The 22,818-nt window shown below is 44.2% G+C and overlaps 1 protein-coding gene across 1 annotated transcript; it reads left to right on the top strand.

Annotated features, from left to right (window-relative positions):
* The first annotated feature begins 640 nt into the window (after nucleotides 1–640).
* KLF5 (KLF transcription factor 5) lies at nucleotides 641–17,375 on the top strand. The gene is made up of 4 exons (XM_075139769.1): nucleotides 641–865; nucleotides 2,815–3,685; nucleotides 4,631–4,690; nucleotides 17,197–17,375. Exons 1-4 carry the CDS (start codon nucleotides 641–643, stop codon nucleotides 17,373–17,375), a joined length of 1,335 nt encoding a protein of 444 aa, XP_074995870.1.
* Nucleotides 17,376–22,818: the final 5,443 nt, after the last annotated feature.

The following is a 22,818-nucleotide window of genomic DNA, read 5'->3' as shown; positions in this document are numbered from 1 at the left end:
CCTCGGCAGACCGCCGCACTTGTTGAAAACCCTCTTCCACCTCGCTGCGAGCACCGCGCCGGGCGCCCCTGCCCGCACACAGCCCCTGCCCGCACAGGGCGGCAGGCCTGCAGCCACCGGACCCTCCGCCGGGCACCTCTCCCCGGGGTGCTGGGCCGGCAGCGCGACGCCGGCGTTACCGCCCCACCGGGGCCGGGGCCGGGGCCGGGGCCGGGGCCGGGGCCGGGGCCGGGGCCGGGGCCGGGGCCACCCCGCGCCGCCGCCGCCGCTGCGCTCCCCTGGGCTGGGCACGCCGCGGCGGGGCAGGGCAGGGCAGGCGCGCCGCGGGGAGGAGCCGTCCGCGCTCCCAGTAGGCAGGGCAGCCCGCAGGGCCGGCCCCCTTCCCCGGGCTGGGTGGGGTGTAGGGGGGGCCGGGGGTGGAGTAGGGTGAAATAGAGGCGGGCGTGTGTCACCGGGTAGATACCCGTGGCCAGGTACAGGCGGAGGTACCGACAACACCGGAGTGGATGCGCTCTCGGGCTGGGGCTCCTGGGGAGTGAGCGCACGAGTAGCCGCCGCCCGCCCGGAGCCGCCCGCGGGCCAGTCCCCCTGCGCCGGGGCGGGCAGCCCGTCCGCGCCGCACCCGCCGCCAGCCTGCCTCATGGCCACCAGGGTGCTGACCATGAGCGCCCGCCTGGGTCCCGTGCAGCAGCCCGAGGAGCCGGTGTTCGCGCAGCTCAAGCCCGTGCTGGGGGCCAGGGAGGCAGCGATCTTCCCCGGGGAGGACCTGAAGCAGCAGCAGCCGCCGCCGCCGCCTCAGCAGCAGCACCCGGGGGGCGGCGGCGGGGGCGGCGGCGCGACCCTGCCGGCGGAGGAGATGGTACAGGTAGGCGGCGGCCACCCCCCTCACAGCCCACCGGCCATCGCCCCTCTCCCGCGGCGGGAGCGGCCGCTGAGGGGCTTGCGGGCGGGACTGGGTGGGGCCGGGCTGCGGACCCCGAGGTGCGGGGCTGAGGCGGCGGCGGCAGCGTGTGCGTGTGTGAGGGCGAGTGGCCCCCGCCCCACCCCGCCGCCCAGCCCGCCTGTGCGGAGGGCCGCCGAGCGGGGAGGGTGCCGGGGCTCCCGCCTTCCCGCCGGCGGAGCGCGGTGAGGCGGCCCGGGGTGCGGCTGAGGCGGCCGGGGCTGAGGCGGGGCGCGGGCTCCGGCGGCGGCTGACGGGCCGTCCCGGGGCGGAGGGGGGGGGAGCAGGGCTGCCCCCGCGGGTGTGTTGAAAGCTCCAGCTGCTGCCTTTGCACTTGCCCGGCGGCAGAATTAGAGCGGCCGCCTGTCCTCCTCGCCCACGCAGGGAGTCATGTTCGGTGGCGGGGGGGGAGACACGACACACCGGGCGAGGGGGGACTTCCCGGGGCTTTCTGCCTGTCCCAGGAGGCGGTTTGGGAGCGGATCCACACGCAAACAGCTGGAGGAGCTAAAAGCGGGAGGCGCCGACCGCAGCCGGGCTTCAGCCCGCGGACGGTGTTCGCTTGAGAGGCGGCTCCCAGCGCCCGGTGGGCCGCGGCGGGAGCCCCTGTGAGGCACCGGCCTCCCCCTGCGTGGGGGCCGCCCGCGGCCCCAGCCCCCGGGGTCGGGGGTGGGACGGGGGGTGCCGGGGAGCCCCCGGTGCCGGGCAGCGGTCTGTCGGGCGCTGCGTTTCGGTGGTGTCTTCCCCAGCGAACAACTAACTCCCGTCTTCAAAGCGAGCTGCCCTCGGCTCGTAAACAAGAGCTGGAAAAAGTAGCCTGGCATGTCGGGGCAGATCCAGATCAAAGGGACGGGAAGGCGGCTCTGTTTGTTTGTGGTGTTTACCGGGGGTCTTTGAAGAAAGGTCCTAAAATCCACTTTCGGGCAGAGTTGCTGTTTGTCAGCTGCTTTCTCTTGCGGGGCGCTAAACGGGTCTGGTATGAGCGCAGCCTTGACAGGGCAGGGGGGAATGTAGCATTTGCCCACTGGAGAGTGCGTGATAAATGTTTTGCCGATGACTGTACCAGTAATGTATCGGGCTCCAGCCACCCACGGATTCCCTCGCACCACTACGCTAAGAGAATGATTTCCCAGTAATTAAAGAGCTCTCCTAGGACCGCGGCATGGATAGGGACATGTTTATCACGCTATTAGCCAATTATACACTGCATAGATTTTTTTTTTTTTTAAGTGTAGTCCCGGAGACTCTTTACACAAGGGGTACTCTGGTGCAGTCAACTCGTCTTCTTTTTATTCGATATTATTTATAACTTTACACTTTGGTGTCATATTTCTAATCAAATACCTTTCTTTTAAGAATGAAAAATCCTAGAAGTATAGAATATATATATATAAACATTATTTGAAGTGTTAGCATTCAAATAGCCAGCTGAGGATGTGGCTTTTAGAGTTAGCATTTCAAAGAGAAGCGGGTGAAACAGATAGGCAGTTACCCTGCTCCAGCAGTGAATTCCAGAGCAGGAGATCTGCAGATTAGGCACAACCCCTGTCATTTCTGCGCCTCGCACTGTCTTTTAGGCATAAAAGATGAAAAGTTTGTCCTATGCTGAAACATCAGATCAACCTTAATGCTTGTTCTGCGTGAACGATTTGTGCCATGACTTTATCTCCTTGTCCTTGATGATGTTGATTAGCGCGCCGATTATAAAAGACAGGTTTTCATTAGTGTGAATGTTTATAACTTCCTTCGTAGGTAGCTTGCGGCTGGCTGAACAGTATTGCCTTTTATTTGGAAAGCCTCACGCGACTTGCATGCCGTCATCTTTTTTAGTTGGTAACAAATCATGTGTATTATGGTATGTTTTGTTTTCGTAGACAAGATGTGAAATGGAGAAATACCTGGCACCTCAGCTCCCACCCGTTCCCGTCATCCCCGAACATAAGAAATACAGAAGAGACAGTGCCTCGGTTGTAGACCAGTTTTTCACTGACAGCGAAGGGTTGCCTTACAGCATCAACATGAACGTCTTCCTCCCTGACATTAGCCACCTGAGAACTGGCCTGTACAAATCTCAGCGACCCTGTGTAACCCACATCAAGACAGAGCCGGTCACCATCTTCAGTCACCAGAGCGAAACTACTGCCCCTGCCCCTGCCCCCACTCAGGCCCTCCCCGAATTTACCAGCATCTTCAGCTCCCACCAAACTCCCGATGTGAACAACATTTTCATCAAGCAGGAGCTTCCTACTCCAGACGTTCATCTTTCCGTCACGCCCCAGCAAGGCCAGTTGTATCAGCTCTTGAGCTCACCGGATTTAGATATGCCCAACACTACTACTCAGGCAGCCGTGATGGACTCCCTTAACAATGCCTCCATGCCGTCAGCCATGGCGGGCCTTAACACGCTCTCCTCGGCTGTTCCACAGACTGCGATGAAACAGTTCCAGGGCATCCCCCCCTGCACCTACACCATGCCAAACCAGTTTCTGCAGCAGCAGGCCACTTACTTCCCTCCTTCGCCCCCAAGCTCAGAGCCTGGAAGTCCAGACAGACAAGCAGAGATGCTACAGAATTTAACCCCTCCTCCATCGTATGCCGCAACTATAGCTTCCAAGCTCGCAATTCACAATCCGAATTTACCAGCAACTCTGCCCATAACCCCCCAGAATATCCAACCAGTCAGATACAACAGGAGAAGTAACCCAGATTTGGAGAAACGACGTATCCACTACTGTGACTATCCCGGTAAGCGGTCCATGCCAGAAAATCCCAGCTCTTGCAATAAAAAAATTGTAAATAATTGTGGACGAGGTATAAGTGGTTTTCTTTAGCTGTAGCCTACACCTAGGGAGAACCAAATCATTTCTTGTTCAAGAAGAATTTCTCTTCTTTATTGTCCTACTTTGTATGTCACACTTTCACATTCTTTAAATAACTTACAACCTTTTCTTCATGTCATTTGTTACTCTCTTAAATGCATGAGCTCATTTCACCATGTTACAAAACTTGCTAGGAACAGGGGATTCAGCTGCCCGCATAAATCCATTGAAGCTACCTCTGAAAACTGTCCATAGATGGATTCCCTTCCACCCTCTCCTTCTCCTACACTGAAGAGGAAGAGGAACTTGACTATAAACTGTGCCTCCACATAGTACATGATCCTAGATACAAGACACTCACGCCCATCTGAGTGCAGACAGAAATTGCTGCTAGTGGTTGATCTCCCCTTTTACCAACATAACTCTCAGCGGTGTATCATGCGTGTGGTGTGCAGCATGATAAATGCTCAATGGAAAAGTATGTTGAGCCCTGGGTAACGATGACACCGAGTCTGGCTTGAGCAAATGCTCCAGGAAATTTTTAAAAAATAAAGTCCCCCTCTGAGTTTTTAATTTATGTAGCAGGTGTTATTGTACATAGATTGTAGCAGCTATTGGTCTGTACTACATTACATATAGTAAGTCTAACAGAAACATACGCGTTTTTCTCTTCTCTATGTAAAGCAACATCTCCCTAGGAGCTTTCTATATCAAATTTTACTTCTAAATGATGATGGTGCCAGAAGGTAGTAAACTTAAACGTTTCCAGATAGTACCCCAGCACTGAGTGAGGAAGTTTAAATGTAAAGTGGAGCATTCCTGTTCTCCCTGCTGAAATGCCTCTCTGCTTTTTTGTTTTGTTTTGTTTTAGGCTGCACGAAAGTCTATACAAAGTCTTCTCACTTAAAAGCGCACCTGAGAACTCACACGGGTATGTACTCACTCTCTCACTGTCTCTTGTTCGTTCATGGCTTACACATTTTCTGAGAAAGCAAGCGTGTTTGATCTGCCATCTTCTCCCTGTTTTTTGTGGAGTAGTGTGGGTTCAGGCTGGCACTTCAGTTAAGAAAAATTTAAGGTTTGGTCAGTGAGAGGAAAAATTGCTTTTATTCTTAATGTAGTTTTGTTAAACCTTTTATAATACAGAACTCAAAAGAGCTAAGAATAAAACAGACGGAAACTTTCCTTTTCAATGTAAAATGCCATAAAGTGTTAAAAAAAGGACTTTTTTCCCTTGAATACTGTATTAAGCATGGTAAACGTTATAGTTTTCAAGATTTATCTAAATAGATTTTTCTGGTCTGGGCTTTCTCTTTGACCTGTTAGAATTATTTAATCTTAGAATTTTTCAGAAACGTCATGAAAACTCCCAAGATACCTCAATTTGCTTTGTCCTTAGCATTAAGTGTGCTTTTTTTTTAAAGACAAGTAGTTCCGTATATTTATTTAAAAAAAAAAAAGACATTTCAATTTCTTGTCGGTGAAAGACATTAAAATGGCGGAAATGAAAAGTGTCAGTGTGTCACACTTGTTTTTTGTACCTCGATCAAATTCTGCCTGCAGCTACAGGCGCAGTCCCCGTTCCTGGGCCGGCATGGAGCAGAGCTGGGGACAGAGTGTTGCTTGTGCACGGGCGCAGGAGCCACGGGCGCAGAGGACAGCGGTTGGGAGGTGGAACCGCCCTAGATGCTCTTCCTAAGCGTTCACCTGCTGAGGCAGGGGGAAGGAGGAGAGAGGGAGGCAGGGGGAGAAAAACATAGCTCCCCAACAGCACACCTGAAACTATTTAGGATAGTTCATTGCTGGGATCTTAAAACAGAGTTGGTCGTGCTAAATCAGTGAAAAGCACATGACTGATTTTGTAAAGAAATCAAATGAGAGGGCTGCGAGTCCTGTTTTTAAAACTGAGTAGGAACCCCGGCTCTTTTAGGCGTGGACCTCGATTCAGAGCAAAACACGAGTCACAGTTCAAGCAACTCGCTTATTGAAGCAGGCTGTCAGTGCTGCGGCTGTGCCATTCAAGTAATTGGGTTTCACCTAAGTTTAAACCAAAAGTCAAAACAAAACTTAACATGAGCTATGATCTAACAAAATGTTTCACTATCTCTATGGAAACAGGGCCTTTTATTCAGCAGCTATTTTGAATGGATCATTGGATTATCGTAAAGAAATTGAGTATCTCCAGGCTAAATGTTACTATGGAAATTTTGTTTTGATAAAAGAAAGCGTTACCTATGTTGCAGTTGCAGTAAAAAATTAAAAGCAACTGTACAAAGATTATTGCTTTGCATTAGTAATAGACTAAACAAGAACACTGTTAAAAATATTTTTGATACATATAATCACTCATTGCCAGCAAGCTTAGTAAGAAAGGAATATTTTCATGAGGCTATAAACCTGAGTCATGTCAGAGAGTATAATCCCATTGCTCTTTAATAAATAATCTGTAAGTTTAAGAGTGTGCGATTTCCACTTACGCACTTTAGCCAGCAACTAAATACCAGTTTTAAATATCTCACTTGCTATTATACGATACTAGGAAGAGAGATAAAAGCAAAGCTTTAATCTAAAAATGAAAATTACATAGTCATAATTTGAAACGTACACTTTTCCTTTTTAAAATCAGTTTATATCTTTTTTGTATCTTGAGTAGTAATGACTAGGGTTTATAAAGTTAATACTTGTGTGCATAAGAAATACATACAACATCGCTAATATATATTGCGTAGGGTCACTAATGTTTATTGTCGCCTTCACTTTTTTACCTATAGATATTTGACCTTAGAAATGTGGATAAATGTGCAAAGGTCAGAGGAGCTGATGTATTCATGGAAACAAGAATGTTGCTTTAGATAAAAATCTAGTGAACTTAAGCAGGTCTGTAATACAAAGGGTCTTCTGGGGAGGTGAATGAAGGGATAAACTGTCTGAAGCGTGCATTACATGCAAGAATGTGAGTCTGTATCCTGTTACCTGCATTATTTCAGAGTTTGGATTAGTTTAACTCTCTTGAATATTCACTTAATACTTGAAGATTTCCAGCACTGATTCTGATCTCTGCCTTAACATACAGTTGAAATGTGTATTACCTAGCATCGTAAATTGATTTACTGAATGTTAAAGTAAATGGGCGCAAACTCAGGGAAACCTGTGAAGTTGCACAGCTCCTCCAGGAGCGCGGGGGAATCTCACTATTGATCTCCAAAGAGAAGGGCTTGATGCCGAGGGCTAAATTTGGGTGTGTGTCTCTATGCACCCCATCCCCCAGAACTATGAATTCATACAGCGCTATTGAGCTTTGATTTTTTTTTTTTTTAATTTTTTTTTATAAAAAGGACTCTTGTGAAGCTTTTACCTTCAAAGTCTAAAGCAAGTGTCACGTAATCCATTTTAATAAAGTTGTGTGTGATATTCTTTCAAATCCCTTCAGGGATAGCAGACCTGTTTATCTGGCTAAACCCGTTCTTTAGTAATCATGGACCACTGAAGTTGTTTTCTCCTTATTCTTAGTTTCTTAACAATACCTTTTAAAATTGGCTGCAGTCTCTTTCTCATCCCAACCAGTCCCCGCCCTTCTCAGCAATCTGTCATCTTAAAATAAAAGAGCCTGCAGCAAAGTTTGTCTGCCATTAAAAATCAAGACAGACCTTATGGTTTTCCTTTTGTATTGGAAAATCTCAGCCTTTTCACAGTATTTATTTAGCAGCCTTTCTCTTCTGAAAGGTTTGCACTGGGTTTAGTAGACGTTTTTTGAGAACAAACCTAAGGGAAATGTTGTTTTTTGATAGGTGGAATGTAAGCTCTAGTCTTTTTTCCAATTCAGACATGAACACACTGTCAGACTTTATAAATTAGATTTAAAGAAAACTATAGGAAATGGGCAAGAGGAAAATCTCTTACGTTTCTTCTTAGGTGTTTACCTTACACCAAGTCAGGTGGTATAAGCTGGTATAGTTACTCTATTTAATGTAATTACACTGGACTTTTGCTGTTGATTAGGAATCCAGTATTCACGTAAAGAGATAAGCCAGGTTAATGTATTTGTACCAGTCGCTGAAGCAGGCACCCGTTTTTCTTTCTCTAGGTAATGTTTCAGTGTTTGTAAATTATGAAGTAAATTTTAGTTGTTGGTAAACTGGTAACCCCAAAATTGAACATGAACAAATATTTGAGTGCTGCAAAGATACAGGACATTTTGTATCCATCTCCATGCAGTTCTGGAGCAGATGTCTGGTACATTTTAATGCCTTAATACACTTCAGTATGGTATCTTAACTTGATATTAGTTATTCCTGAAACAGGTAAAATTGTATTCTGTATGCTAAAGTAGCTGTTGGAACATCTCTCAAAACAGATTGGATTTTTTGACCTTTTGAAGCAGGGATTGTCTTTTAAAATAATTTTACCTGTTAGTCGTGGACCAAGTTTTGTTTCATAACTGGCATTGTGCAACTGCGGTACGTAATGGGGAAGGGGGTTATGCATTTATTGCGGGCTGTCCAGCAGTAAAACCACCTTAAGGCTCTGGCAACACAGCTGTGTGTCTAACTTCGAAAACGTGCCAAATGTCAGTGAAAAGCAATTACTTTTGTGTTGTAGATAAACCTTCGGTTCCTTTTCAGGCATCTGAGTATATACACGTATCTCAAGTGATCCTTTAGAAACAGCGGTCCTATAACTTATCCTGTTAGATTTCTTTATATGTTAAAAATTTGGGCTTTGGAAGTTGAGCCTTTGATATGCAGGCACCTGGAATACCCTACCTGTACCCTACCTGTAATGCTGCAGAAGAGCTGCTGGCTCCAGGGTGGGGTTTTTTTAATTATTTCTGTGAACAGCTGCACACTTCAGAATTGTGTATGGTTTTAAGAGGAAAATCTGTCATTGTTTTGAACACATCAGGGCACGCACATTGAGGACATTTTCCAGCTGCATGTTGGTTTTCCGTATACAGAGTCTTTGTACAGGCATGGTCTCTGGTCACATGGTGGGCTTGCCATTAATAGTTTCTAGCATTAACTGCAGAACTATTTCATCTCTATCTATAGATCTAGTTTGTATTTGGTGATGGGAAGTGGAAGCCGAGATAACTCAAGAGAAATGGCATTTCTCTAAATGAGATGCACTCAAAATACTTCCACCGTCCCTAGTTATTTCAAATGTTTATATAGGCATGGGACAGCTGCTGACTTGTGTGGTTCCTCAAGGTGTTAAATGTTTTATTTTAATTTAGATCTCTAACTCAATAGATCCACAATTAGGCTCTGATGGTACATGAGAATTAGAACCAGTTGTGTGCAATAGACTTCAGCAGTCCAGAGGACTTGGCGCTCCGAGTTTACCGTAGCTGTATGTGGATGCTTGTTAAAGGTGATACCATATAGAACTGCCTGGGAATTCAGGATGCCCGTTGTTCAGAAGGGAAGACGAGTGGTAGTCGGACTCCTGCTGAAAAAAAAGCACCTTGCAAAAACATGTATTGACTCAAATCACCCTGAGACTCGGGTGAGGGATTTCACTCGTGGTGTACAAGTGGGGAACAGAGGCCCCAAAAGACTGCCTTGCTCGTGGTTGCAGCGTTCTGTGTACGTAGCAAACCTCATCCTGGAAAAAATCTTTGCATCATGAAAATAGCTATTAAGTAATATTTCTGTGCAAATTCTGCTTCTTTAACCTGTTAGATGAGTCAGTTGCACAGATTATACTTTAAGGAGGTGTCAGTAAATGCCGTCATTGATAGAGACAATAAGGAAAAATGGAGGAGAGTTAAATAAAACTGTTGACAAAGTGCATTAAAGTGCAGTGTTGCTAGACACTGCTGGAGAATATGTTGGTATCTTTTATTTATGAATTCTGCTAAGTCCATTAGATGCCTGTGTGAGAAATGGAAGTACATTATTTTCCTGTGCAAACCACAGTTTAAGGGAAAATAATGCATTTTTTTTCAAACACTTTGTGAATGATCGCAGACCTTGGGATTAATTGATCCGGTTCTTTATCTGTAGTCATAACCTAAATGAGACATGTTTGAATGTGTTGCTCAAAATGGGTGAAATCTTAGCAACATAAACCCAAATTTTAATTAAATATTACTGGTCATTTACATCAGCGTCTAGCGTGCAGTTTTTATGAAGCAGGAATTAAATTCCAAGGTATCAGGTGAGGGGTACTCCTGTTAGATTTTAGATACTGAAAAGAAAAGCCTAATATTTTCTTTTTGATTAAAAGCCTAGAAAGTCCCTCTAAGCATGAAAGCTTAAAAAAACTGTTGTTTCTGTCAATTGCTCCCTGAGAGGATTAAACTTCAGTTCCAGGATATTTGATTCCTGATAAGGAAACTGTTGACCTAAGAGACCGGCTTTAAATATAGTTCATTTTGAGACCGCCCTACATAAGCTAATACAGTCCCAAGATTCACAGCAATTGCTGGTGATTAAAACTTTCCATTATTTGATTAGACATTCCTTATTGTAATTAATTTCTGAGCTTGACTGGGACGATTGACTCCTGGTTCCAGGGTAGTGTGTTGTTTGTTGTTTGTTAGATGACCTGCACCTCCCATTGGTGAAAGATTAGAAACATTTAAGTAATGTCCTAGTTTAGTCTGAGTATCTTGGTAGCAGCATTCCTGTCCTGTCAGGCTGCATTATTTATATTCAGTGATCTCTAACAACTCTGATTAAGGACATATTAAAACCTTTGATTTTGGCAAGTGTACAGTGCTTTGCTTTGAGTTAAAATAGCTTTAATGTATTGCTTTCAATTTTTTTTTTATGTGTGTGTGCATACAGTAGATGGAAATCTGGAAGTCTACAGTACATGTTTAATAAATTCCATTTTAAGAGCACCTCTTATCTGACTGAACAAGAGCCAGTGTTACTGCTGTGAGAGCTAAAGAGCTGTTCTTGCACCACAAGCATAGATGAGGAAATGTGTTCTTCAGCGCAGGACGCAGCCATGCACCCCAGATGGCATGGATTTCTTATAAACCTACTTAAAAAAAAATTCCTTTCCTCTTTGTTTGCATATCTCCTTGAAGAGAGACCACCTCTGTTAAGACAGAATGTTATGCCAGAAAGAAAATAAACCATTGCACAGGCCAGTCAAGATTCTCCAGTAATCCTTGAACTGCCTAAGACAACACTTAGCAAAATAAGAGTGCTTCAAGCACTGGTGGGAGCTCTGAGAAGATAATGCCTTCTGCGCCTCTATAGTCAGAAAGTGAATGATGCACAGCTCTTTTGACTGTCCTCTTTGCTTACCAGTCAGTTTTCTTTTTTTCCTGTTCGTGCTTTTGTAAGAAAGAGATCAAACACTGCTTGATTTATCAGTGACCGGACTTATGAAGCACAACAGCCCTCTGTAACAGGATTCCTTAAAATGCTGTTCCGTTGTAAAGTAGTACTTAATGGTCACCCTCTAGCCATTACTATACTAGGCAGAGGCTTCATCACATTTAAAAATGTGCAGCATATGTTATGCATTCATGTCACTGGTGGGCTGGATGTTTCAAGGACTAAATTTATTTTGGCACTCACAAAATAAGCTGGACGTACCTTGCGTGCCGTCAGCCCTCTGATCCCTCTCCATCGGACAACCGAGAATTTCAGTGCACTGAAGAGCTTCTAAACACCTGAGGGATTTTTTTATTTTGAAATTTCAGCTTTCTGCTCTTTCTCTAAAAAAAACACCTGTCTTAAGGGCAAAAACCCAACCAACAAGCTGCTTTTAACAATGGCTACAGCACTTAGTCAATGGCAGAAGGAAGGTCTAATTTTAGGTAAACTTTGGGAACTAAAAACTTCTTTTGAATGAGTGCAGACACACACCCAAGCAACTACTTTCAGTTCCAGTCGGCCTGCAAGAGACCAGAGTTTAAAACCGTGATGCTATGAACTAGAGGAAAGCTATTTCAGGCAAACTAAAATAGAGGAAAAACATTTCATTTTTTCGTATTTTTTCTAAAAATTTGAGGCTATAACACGTCAGGGAAGCTAAGACAACTGATGTCAAGATGTGAAAAATTTGAAAACAAACGCACCAGAGAACTTTGAGACAACATAAATCTTCGTAATAACCTGTTTTAAAACTAGCCATAATATAGGTTTTGTATGTAACTGCTGCAATTATGGTGCAGAAACTTCTGCTTTGCCTACCACCAGTGTTTTTAAGGCTGAACACTTGCCACTGGAAATAACTCCATAATAAATACAAGTAATATTAAAATGATGGAAAGAATGGCAGAGGGGTGCCTTTATACTTTTATACCCTTACGAGCTGTAATCAGGTGTTGTCTTTTTGTTGTCTTTGAAAAGCATACTGCTTTTTCTTCCTCAAGGAAGCTGCAAACTCACCGCTCTGACGGAAATGTCTGATAGGAAATAAGAGAAGTTGCAGGCGTTGGCTGGTGTAATACCTGTATTTGGATTTCTGCATACCAATAGAGTTACCTAACTTTAGGTTTGAAAATCCAGCTCTTGCTGTTTGCAGCTTTGTATATAAGAAAGCCATCCTAGCAGTGAATTGCAGAAATGAAGTCACACAACTCTTTGGTGAAGTAAGGAAGCTTATTTTCTTGTTAATGGGGAAATTAATCACTAATGGAGGTTTTCAGTGACTCATTTTTTCCAAACAGAATTCTAAACAGAAACATTTTCTTGAACAGAGGCTACGTGTTGAAGATAGAGGGTGTCTTCAAAATGAGCGTCACCCCCCCACTGGTGGCACTGTACCTTACCCAAATAAGCATGGCCGTGACGGTCACTGCCAGTGGCTAGAATTAATGTTAGGAAAGCAATCAGTGTATTTTGAAACAACTATATCCCAAGAAGATAAATTAAAGGGAGAAGAGCTAACGCGGTGTGCCTCAGTGTCCAGAGCATTCTCTTGTGGTATCGGCAAGATCCCGAACCATGGGATCTGCCTTGGGGTAGTTTATTTGTTGAAGTGGCTGATTAGGTTAGCATGTTATATGTGGCTATCCAGACGTCTTTTTGACATCCTTGCAATCTCACAGCATTATAAATAATTTTTTTTTTAACAGAGACACGTTGCAAGCAAAATAGTCTCCTTTCAGGTTAAACTCCCTTATCTCTTGCTAGGTGCTTTCTGTAAAAGAGCTTCCAAACTAAACATCAGGGCTTAAAATTTCTGTGCTCAAGTACAAGTCTGTTTCTCATGCTCCACAAATGTATTTTTTTTAAACTGGAGAATGGATACATATTAACAGCTCAAGAACTTAAAAATGTATTTTGTGATGTATAAGCCTACCAAAATATTTTAAATCAGTGATACTGGAAGGAGGTTATGCAGAAATCCAATTAAACTTATGAAATCCCTATCCTGTTGAAGTATAATTTAAAGGAAAGCAGTTCTGTTTCCCAGAAGTGCTGTGTATAATATTTCTGGCTTGGGAAGAAAGGGTTGGAGTGTGCTATTTGGCTGGAGATCGGTACCAGCTTCCTCCATGGTGTTTTAGTTGAACAGTGTTGACATTCTAACAAATCCCGTGGAAGCTCCCCTGAAGTGGAGGAGTTAGCTGTTTTCTTGCTTTTACAGTGAAATATCTGTTTGATACCACGATCGTGTTCCAGTAACCGAGCTGTACTGCCTTCGTATTTGATGACCAGTGGCATTCTTGGTTTAACACCCTATAGAAGCCCTAAATTGCTGGAGGAAAACCAAATATTTCTGAAACTTTACAGCTACTGTATTTCGCACAATCATTGAAGTAAACAAATCTTACATTACTATGTAGCCAATGAAAACAGTGGATAAAGGGTTCCGTGTCCCTTGTTGTGTATACCTGCTTTTTTTTAAAAATAAATCTTCAACCCCGGATTTCTCAGTGCTTTAAAGTCAGCATAGCAAAGAAGTAGGATCACTTTAGAAAATATGTAACGTGAGGCTCTTTTTCCCTTGCCGCAGGAACTTAAATCAAATTCTTACTTCTGCTAAATGACAAAAACCATGTGTATAGGTTGAGAGAGAGAAAATACTACCAGCTAGTTGTTCTTCTGCTTTCTTTAAAGGAGTGAAAATAATCTCCACCTTCTTTTTCTTGCCCCCCTTCCTCCTTGCCCAAAACGAAAACATTTGAAATTGATTCAGTTCTTAAATAGAACTTTCCAACGGAAACTAGCATTACAAACATAGATATTCAGTATTTTACCCCTAGGATTTATTCAAAATAATCCGGGCCTCTACATTGGCGCTAAAAATACATTTTCCAGTTCTCACTGTTGGCCAAAGCAGGGGTTAAAAGCAGCGTTCTGGCTTTAATTTCCAGTACATAAAAGTAACACTGTTAAAACAATCTGTGTAAGGCACCAGCTCGTTCCCCTCTGCGCATCCCCTGAGCGCTGCTCGGTTTAGCTCAGGTCTGCAGAAGTCGGCCGGCAAGGAGGAGCGCTGCTGTTCTGCATGGCACTGCCTAGCTTCTCCCCGGAGCCATGCCGTGGCCTGGGAGGGATTCGTGGCTGTGGGAGGCAGTGAAGTGACCATGACAGGGGGGTAAGCTTCTAGATAGTGTCTCTGGGAAGCTGGGTCCCCTGGACTTTGGTGGGGGTCTGGCCATTGGATTCAGCATTCACTTGGAAGCTGTGGCGCCCAGGAAGGCACAGGGTTCACCCCTGCCCCGACTGCTGGCGGTTCGTGTGCCAGGGTTCGTATCACCTGCTGGTGCTGCTCGCAGGTTAGAAAAAGTTTTAACGGCGGGCAGCAGTTTTGTTTGGGCTCAGATGGGGTCAGGTACCACCTACGCTGGACAACTTTGAGACTGCTTTTCCAGTACAGTGTAGTGTGACACATGGCGAAGTTTCACATACCTCCTCGACGCCAAGTTTGGAAACTGTGATTTTAATCTCCTAGTCCCCATTCTGGTCTGGTTCGGTCTGCATACTCCCAGGCTTTTGTTCAACAAGTGCTATTTCCCCGACCTCTTTACCATTTCTCATTCCCCATGTAGTTCTACAAAATAGCTAAGCAAGTGTTTGGAGTATATAGCGGCCTGATCATATATATATGCTCTCTCTGGGCAGTTAGAGTGGGATGATCGCAAGACTGGGAGTTTAGCATCAAGTATAATATGACAGTTTTAAGTGAAGGTTTTTAAAGAAGAGTTTGAAGCTAATATGGGGGAAGAGGGGAAAGGAGAAGAAGAAAGAAATACACTGGCTTTACGATAAGGTGCTTCGAATGCAGGAGTAATGCTTTTGTGCAACCTCCCATGTGTGCATGTGTGTTTTAACACAAAGCGTTCACGGAAGGTCTCTCTAGTGCTATGCCTGTGGATCCACAATGCAGGCTTTCATAGACTGCATTAATAACCCAGTTTAAATACATTAAAGATGATGTATATACTGCAAAAGATCCTTCACCGAATAGAGACCTTTCCTGTCATTCTGCTGTGAAGACCAAATGTGTTATCTCAACTGGCTTTACGCACTGGGTTTGAATGAAATCTGTGTTTTAACCTATAGTATATGTTGCATGAGGCAAAAAAGAGTCCTATATAGTAGATCATTCCAGTCTTCAACCACCATCAGGCAGAGTAAATTCAACTATGATAGAAATCTGTAATAATTTGTGTTCTGATTTGCCATCCACCAAATAATTTTGAACTCTGTGACAGGTGATGCCAGTCTCTAAGTTTGTTTTTCTTAAGGGATGATATGTTTCCACTGTGATTTCAATAAATCCCGGTCACCGTTTATGCAAAGAGGTGGTTGTTTGGCCGGGTTGTTAGTTTTGCTTGTAGAGGTCTGGTTCTGGTTGTGACTGTGCTGCCAACATGAAGTCATGACCCCATTGTGAGCAAAGGGCTGATTCTGCTCTTAGTAGTAGACGGAAAGTTACTAGTTAGTTGATCAGAAGAAGCAGTAGAAACTCCCAGACAAAACCAGTTTCATAATTTCATCTGCATGATAAATAAGCATCTCTGAAGTAAAGTTTTTGAGTTTCTCAAATGGTGTTCTCTGCATAAATGGTGCAGAACAGTCTGATTGCAGGATACTGGCTTCTGTCCTTCTTCCGCGTGCTCGTGTGACGGTAAAACAGGGAAAAGTAGGAGTCACTCCACAGCGCTGCAGGATTGAGACTGTGAGGGTAAAGGTCTGAGGCCAATGGAGAGGGAGAAGATCTGTAAGATGTGTTGGAAAGGACTTTTTGGAAAGCTCAGCGTTGGTCTGATTCTGCTCCAGATGAAACTACTGCCGAGTGCTTTGATAAACTCGGTTTTCTTCCTCTTTTTGCCAAATGGGTCACGTTAATATAAAGGCTATAGATAGCGATCGACTCTCCCAGCTGAAAGGTGTTTTTGTCAACCAATGTCAACCAATAGCCTATAAATAGGTAGTCTTAGCCTCTTTATTAATACGAAGCTTGCTTGTATGATGAGATCACGTCCATACCAGCTCCTGAGCAGGTGTATGTACATGCATAAAGTTCTGGTTTCACGCAGAAGTCATCTTGGCTTTGTGGCTTCATGTTTCTCCCATTTCAACAAACAAATCTATAAATCATAGGCATACTTAAAATACCCCATTTATAGTTCTGAAATGGATGAATGCAAACATTTTGGGTGCTTGGGCTGGTGTATTCAAGACTAGCTGGATACTTCAAAGTTATATTCATTGCTGCTGTAATACAGCAAGTTTCAGAGACGCCGTGCTCCTCCTCCGTCAGTATAGACTGATGGAGACAGCAAGCACTTGCCACCTCTAAAATATGGCTATTTAAGCACCTGATTGTAGACATTCAATTCTGAAAATGGGTGTTTTGATCTTTTAGGTGCTTTCTCCTATATATAGCTAGCCCAAACCAGAACACCACAAGTTTTTATTGCCCCTGACATTTTAGAAAATACTATCCCCCTTGTGTTTGTAACACACTGCGCCCCTTTCTTCACACATCAGAAGCTCTTGAACAGATCTGCACACTACAAAGAATCTTTATAGAAATCTTCCTTCCCATTTCAGACCTCTTAAAAAAAAGCTCTGTATAACTTAATTTACCCGTTTTTAAAAGGTGCAAGCATAAGTTAGAAACTAGGCTGGATTGTCACGCGAGACTGCTTTTTTTTACTACTCCCTCTCACATTGAGATGAGTGTAAGGGAGCGTATTTCCGTCTCATGCAGTTTTTTTACCTCTGTGCATTTCTGTACTGTAGCTGTCTCCCATTCGTATGTTTGAAAGTTTCTTACGTTTTACTGAGGTATCAAATCACAGATTCAAGAGCAAAATTTCCTGAAAAAACAAAGAGGCTGTTAATCTGGGGCATACTGAATAGAACTGTGAATAACTGGGAAACGTCAGCTCCTGTTTTGTCGTTTCTTTCTTCTTTAAATGGAACAGCAGTGCCATTCAATGTGATACCACATCAGTTTTCTCCCGAAGAGTGACAGCTGACAGTCTCATTTCTCTGTGCTCTGTTTCAGGTGAGAAGCCGTACAAGTGCACGTGGGAAGGCTGCGACTGGAGATTCGCTCGCTCGGATGAATTAACGCGCCACTACAGGAAGCACACGGGGGCAAAGCCCTTCCAGTGCGCTGTCTGCAATCGCAGCTTCTCCCGCTCCGATCACCTGGCTCTCCACATGAAGAGGCATCAGAACTAAAAGCTGGACTTGTCGTTGAGGCTGTTTTGTATCTATGCAATTTCCTATTGACTCTCGACATACAACTAAAATTAGTTTAATTTTTGAGTATGGGTTATCCATTTAAAAGGAATCTCAAAAGAAACTGGAAATGTATATTTTGTATATTTATGCAGAAAAAAGGGAAGACACTGTATTACAATACCAGAGCGTTCGGTTGTTTGTTTGCTCTCATGATGTATATGGCTTTAGTCAGCAGGTTTCATCTCTTTACAAGTATTATGTCTTGACACATTGCAGCTTTATACATTTTTTTTTCTCTTGCGGTGTTTTGACCAAAGCACTGTCATTATTGTGACAATGTTTAGAATTAATGAGAGGCTGCAGGTGAATGAACGCAGTGGAAAAGCCATGAATTGTAATAGGTCAGGTTTTTACCAGACATATTTAGTACTTGTGGGGTTTTTTTAAATGCTAAGTCATTCTGTGGAGATAAAGTACATAGAAAAATTCATAAACAGCCATAGAACAAAACATTTTGTTCTGTATGTTGCATGTTTGCTATGACAAAGATTTTGTAAATATGCAAATCAGCTTTTTAGGTTTAATACAAAAGTTTTCTAAGAATCATCTGAAAAAAGCAGTTGTTTTACATTTGATAACACGGCACATTTACAAAAAAAGTTGTTTAAATACCTCTCAAAACAGTACCAACTTAGCTTCATTTTTCTTAAGAGAAATGAGCTAAGGATTCAGATGTTTTGTACCTGTTAACTCAAACGGTGTGCACTGAATATTCAAAGCGGGATTTTGTTTTCCAATTGCTTAAAAGGGCAAAACATTTAGAATGAACTGTAAAGTCAATGTTGGAAGCTTAAATAACGGGGATAGTTACAGTGAACACAGAATGTTAAACCTCTTACTATAAGCTAAACTTAGTATCACTTTAAAAAGAAGGATTTAGGATGCAATTTTCATATACAGACATGTTAAGCTGGTTCAGCACCAGTATGATCTAGTTTCATGTGGATATTGCATGTAATTTCCTAGAAGGTAAAGGATACAGTAATTTTGTTTAAAATTACAGTGCAGTTTAGTTAATCCACTGTTCAGATTGACACACGCAGGGGAAAATTTACTGCTGACAAAAGTAGCTGAAACTCCACTGAAGTCAATGAAGTGGTGCCCTTTTATGCTAACAATGACTTTGATCCATAGTGTTCAGCCTTGAAATGGTAAATGAAGGGCCAAAGATGAGGTTAGACCATGTAGGATTTGGCCAGACAACAGGAGAAAACCAAACAAACCTAATAAGTCTGGACTTCACAAGCCGTAATATTAAGCTGTCAACCAAAGGCTAGAATAGACAATCAAAATACCAAAAAAGGGTCTTGCAGGAAAACCTAGCTTTGTTAAAACTGTTGTTTGTCTTTATTTATTTGTGGTATATGATAGACTCTTTTTTTTTAAGACAATTTTACATATACTTGATAAATTATAGTTTTGTTTGTTATAGTTAGAAATGTTGCTCTTAATGTAAATAGTTGACAAACGATGTAAATAATTTTGTAAGGCTTCAAATGTTTATACATGGAAACACATGCATAAATTGGTTGCTGTTTTGCTTCTTTTGCCTCCCCCCTACCTTATTTTTGTATTGTGGTATTTCCTATGCAAATGATGGAGCAAACAGCTGTATAGTTGTAGAATGTTTTGAGAGAGAATGAAATGGTTTATATATAAAGACTCTTTTTTTTTTTTTTTTGCAAAATAAAACAAAGTGCCTAATGTGTGTGTGTGCGTGCGTGTGCTCTCTGTAGCTCCTGACAATGAATGTTCTGTGTTTTTGCACTGGGAGCTGGAAATCGTGGCAATATTAAGCTAAGAATGTCTGTTCTTCATAGCAGGGATTGTCTCTTTGGAAAGTACCTGGCACTTCTGCATCCTGCCTTGATGAAAATAATAAATGTGAAGGGATAAGTAGTACTTTATGGTGCTTTTCTGCCATCAGAACTTTAAAGGAAGTGTAGAGTAGCCTGAAAATGGTCTATCCACAATTGTCTATCCACAGTAGCGTGACACTAAATTAAAGGTACCCGTTGGGTGCTTAGAAGAAGTATACAAATTCTCTCCCACTTTCAAAATGGGTAAAACCTATTCACACTCATCTACAGCGTTGCCCGAAAGAAGTTTGTGCCCCAAAAGGTCCTTTCATGCCCTAGAAAGACAGGAAGGTCCCATAGCAGCGCTATGCAGTGACCCCCACAAGCAATGTCTCCTTTTCAGTACTTTTTCCTTGGGAGATGGAAGTACGGTTCAATTGAAAAATGGGAGTCGATGTGTACGTTCAGATCTGGGGTTACGTCTGTCTTCTCGTCCATTCCTCTGTGCTTAAAGAAAATGGGCACACTAAGCTTTTTAAAAGAAATTGATCTTAAAACCAATAAAAGAGTCAGTTTAAATATCATTTACTACCAAATTATAAACATCCAATTAAATCAACTATCAATTTATTAAAAATTCAGTAGTTGTCTTGTAAACTCTGGCTCCTAAATCCTTTCTCCAATTTCTCTGTTCTTTCCTTACAACCTAACTTTGATTTTTCTTTAATTGATTTTTCTCTCTTAATTAGCCTCTTCCACATGACAGCTAATCCCTCCTTTTAAAAAATACCTAGGATAGCATTAACAAAGTCAACGAAGACCTGGTTAATTACCAAGAAAATCCGCCTGCGTCTCACCTAACTCCGCACAACCGCAAACATAAGAGCGATGTTTCGCAGAATACGGAGAGAGAACTCCCAGAAGCGTAGCTGCGGCGTTACCCTTTTCTGATCCAGCCATTAGCAAAACAGCCGGGTTTCTTTGGAGCGTTTCTGCTCAGAGGGGAAGCTGGCAATGAATTGGGCAATCGTTCGTGTGCCGTCGCTGCGAAAGAGAGCGACCAGAGCTTGTTTTGCTGAGCGCAGGGCGAAGTGTGTAACAGCGCGTCGCGGGGCGTTCGCAGCCGCAAGCCTCCCTGTTGCGCTCAGCCCGCGTAACTCACGGCCGGTCTGGGGTCGGACCAGTGGTGGGTTTTCACAGCGAATCTTCTCTCATCCTGTTTTGTCTCGAGTCCGTAGATGAAGGCAGCGCTAGCTTCTGCATTTCCCGTGCCTTTTCACCATGAAAGCCCGCAGATTGCATGGTTTCAGCCTCCAACGTTGCCTCATACTTGTTTTAGATGTTTCTATTGCTCAGCTACCTGGTTGCATAAACCAGCTTAATGGCTTCATATTAAACTTGAATGAAAGGCCATAATTAGGCCCATCTACTTCAGCAGCGTTTAACCTAATACAGAGACAGGCACAGCAGACCCGTGCACCAGAATACATTACAAAACCAAAGGTAGAGGAGCTTTCTTCGCTGGCACGTGCTACATCCACAACGCACGGTATTAATACAGTGGTTCAACAGCACGGGTGATCTCAAAACCTGCAAGAAAAAGTAGCGTCACCGTAGCCCCCGCGCGGTTCGTGTGAAGCAGTTGGCGCAGAGTCCCCCAAGGTACTGAGGCCACCCTCAAATTCGACTCTCCAATTATCCTTCAGCACACGAATTATCATTCCACACGAAGAGGGAAACTCCAGTTGGCCAACTGGCTTTTCTGGTGGCCACGTGAACACCCAGTCCTCCTCTTGCCTGCGTGCCAAGTTCCTTCCTGTGGTTTTCAATGTGAGTTTAGGGCCTGATCCTCCACAGAAGTGCCTCTATGCCTACATGGGCACCTTGTGGCCTTCATTACACGGGATCCTTGCACGGATCCTTGTTTTAATCTGGTTGGTACGGTGCCACGAGGCTCTGCCGTGCTCTACAACCACAACAGTGGTGTTGCTGTTGACCTTCATGAAAGAGAGTCCAGCTCAACAACTGATTATTATCCGAAAGAATGTGGTGAATTACTCATGTGCTGAATAATGCATCCTGGCACTTCCAGTCTATTAGGACAGAGGGAATTTAGTGGCCACTGTAGGTAGCAGAAGCAGCCCGATGGGTATGCTTTCAATAAAGCGACTCGCATACTTTGCTCGTGTTTACGTATTCCTCCTCTCCTCCTCCACTAACCATGGGGTGGTGGTTGTCGTCTACTGTGTTTCTAGCACCCCCACCAACGCTGCTCGGGGTTCGAGCTGACACAGGCCACAGGAGAAGCCTATGGAGACCCGGCAGAGTCCGGTCTGTCTGTGGCGAACAAAGGCCCGTCTACGGCAAACGAAGAGTGCTGTTGTTCCAGAGGTTTCTTTGATGTTGTTATTGTGCTTTTTAAAAATAGTTACTGTTTATATATAAATATGTATGCAAATATATATTGGCACGCGTGTGTGTGCGCGCGTGTTCATTTGCGTATTCAGTTCAATTCCGAATCCTGGCAATTGCTTGCTTTTGACGACGTGTCACGGCAGCAAGCTCCACAGGTTAGCTGAGGAGCGGACGGGAGAGGAGAAAATGGGTGTTCCTGTGTTTCCACACCAAATCTCCAAACAATTGGGGAAATTTAAATGTCTCTTTTCCCTGCTATGTGTACAGAATGCAACAATGAATTTCTGTTTCCAAGGAGTAGGTTATTTATTTTGAAATCTTCTAAATTTGAGAGAGAGAGAGAGAGAGAGCGCGCTGTGGGGAGAGGGAAGGGCAGTTACATTGCAGAAACAAAGCAAATTCACACTGAGAAAGAGAGTAAATCTTCAGCTAGGCAAGCTAAAATCGTGAGTTATTTCTGCAGGAGAACCTGTGCAGGTGGCAGCAGACAGCATCCTGAAATGCAGTCTCAGGTGTAGCTTGTCAAAGCAGTCTTCCTCCTCCCTTAGCTCCGCTTCTCCTTCCCGGTCTCTGCCCAGCCCCATTTCTGCTGCCCATCAGTCTTAGGCTTAATTTGCATTTCCCATTGCTCCCACAGCTCCAGCTACCGCCGTGGCTCCTTCCCACCTCACCAGCCGGCTGCCGGTGCCGGGTTCCGGCCAGCGCTGCCCCTGCCCCGCCGGCCCCTGCCCCGCTGCTCCCGGCCGGGGCACGTGCCTCACCTAACGCAGGTTTTAATTCGTGGCATAAAGAACAACAGCGCAGCTTGTTTGCTTTCTGCCAGCCTCCCTGCGTTGTCTTGTATCACCGGGGCAAGCTTCCTTTTTTTCCTTTATGTACAGTGCTTGTGTCAATATATAGGGCACGCGATTACTATGTGCGTAACGACTTTTGCACCCAGGGTGATCTTTTTTTCCGCGCGGGGCTTGGGAAGCTGATGAGCGCCTTCTCCTTCCTGTGGGACCGAGCAAAGGCATGTGATGCCGAGGGGGATTCTCCTTCTTCTGAGGCAGCGACTCAGAAACGTTCAGCTGTTCAGCGTGGAGTCGTGGGGTTTCCAGCCTTGCTTTTTGTGCTGACCTCCCCATTTTCCTGCCTTACTCTTTCTGTACTGTAGTAAAGTCAGT

Source organism: Calonectris borealis, chromosome 1, assembly GCF_964195595.1.
Source record: "Calonectris borealis chromosome 1, bCalBor7.hap1.2, whole genome shotgun sequence".
NCBI classification, from domain to species: domain Eukaryota; kingdom Metazoa; phylum Chordata; class Aves; order Procellariiformes; family Procellariidae; genus Calonectris; species Calonectris borealis.
This window is presented reverse-complemented; position numbering and strand designations above follow the sequence as displayed.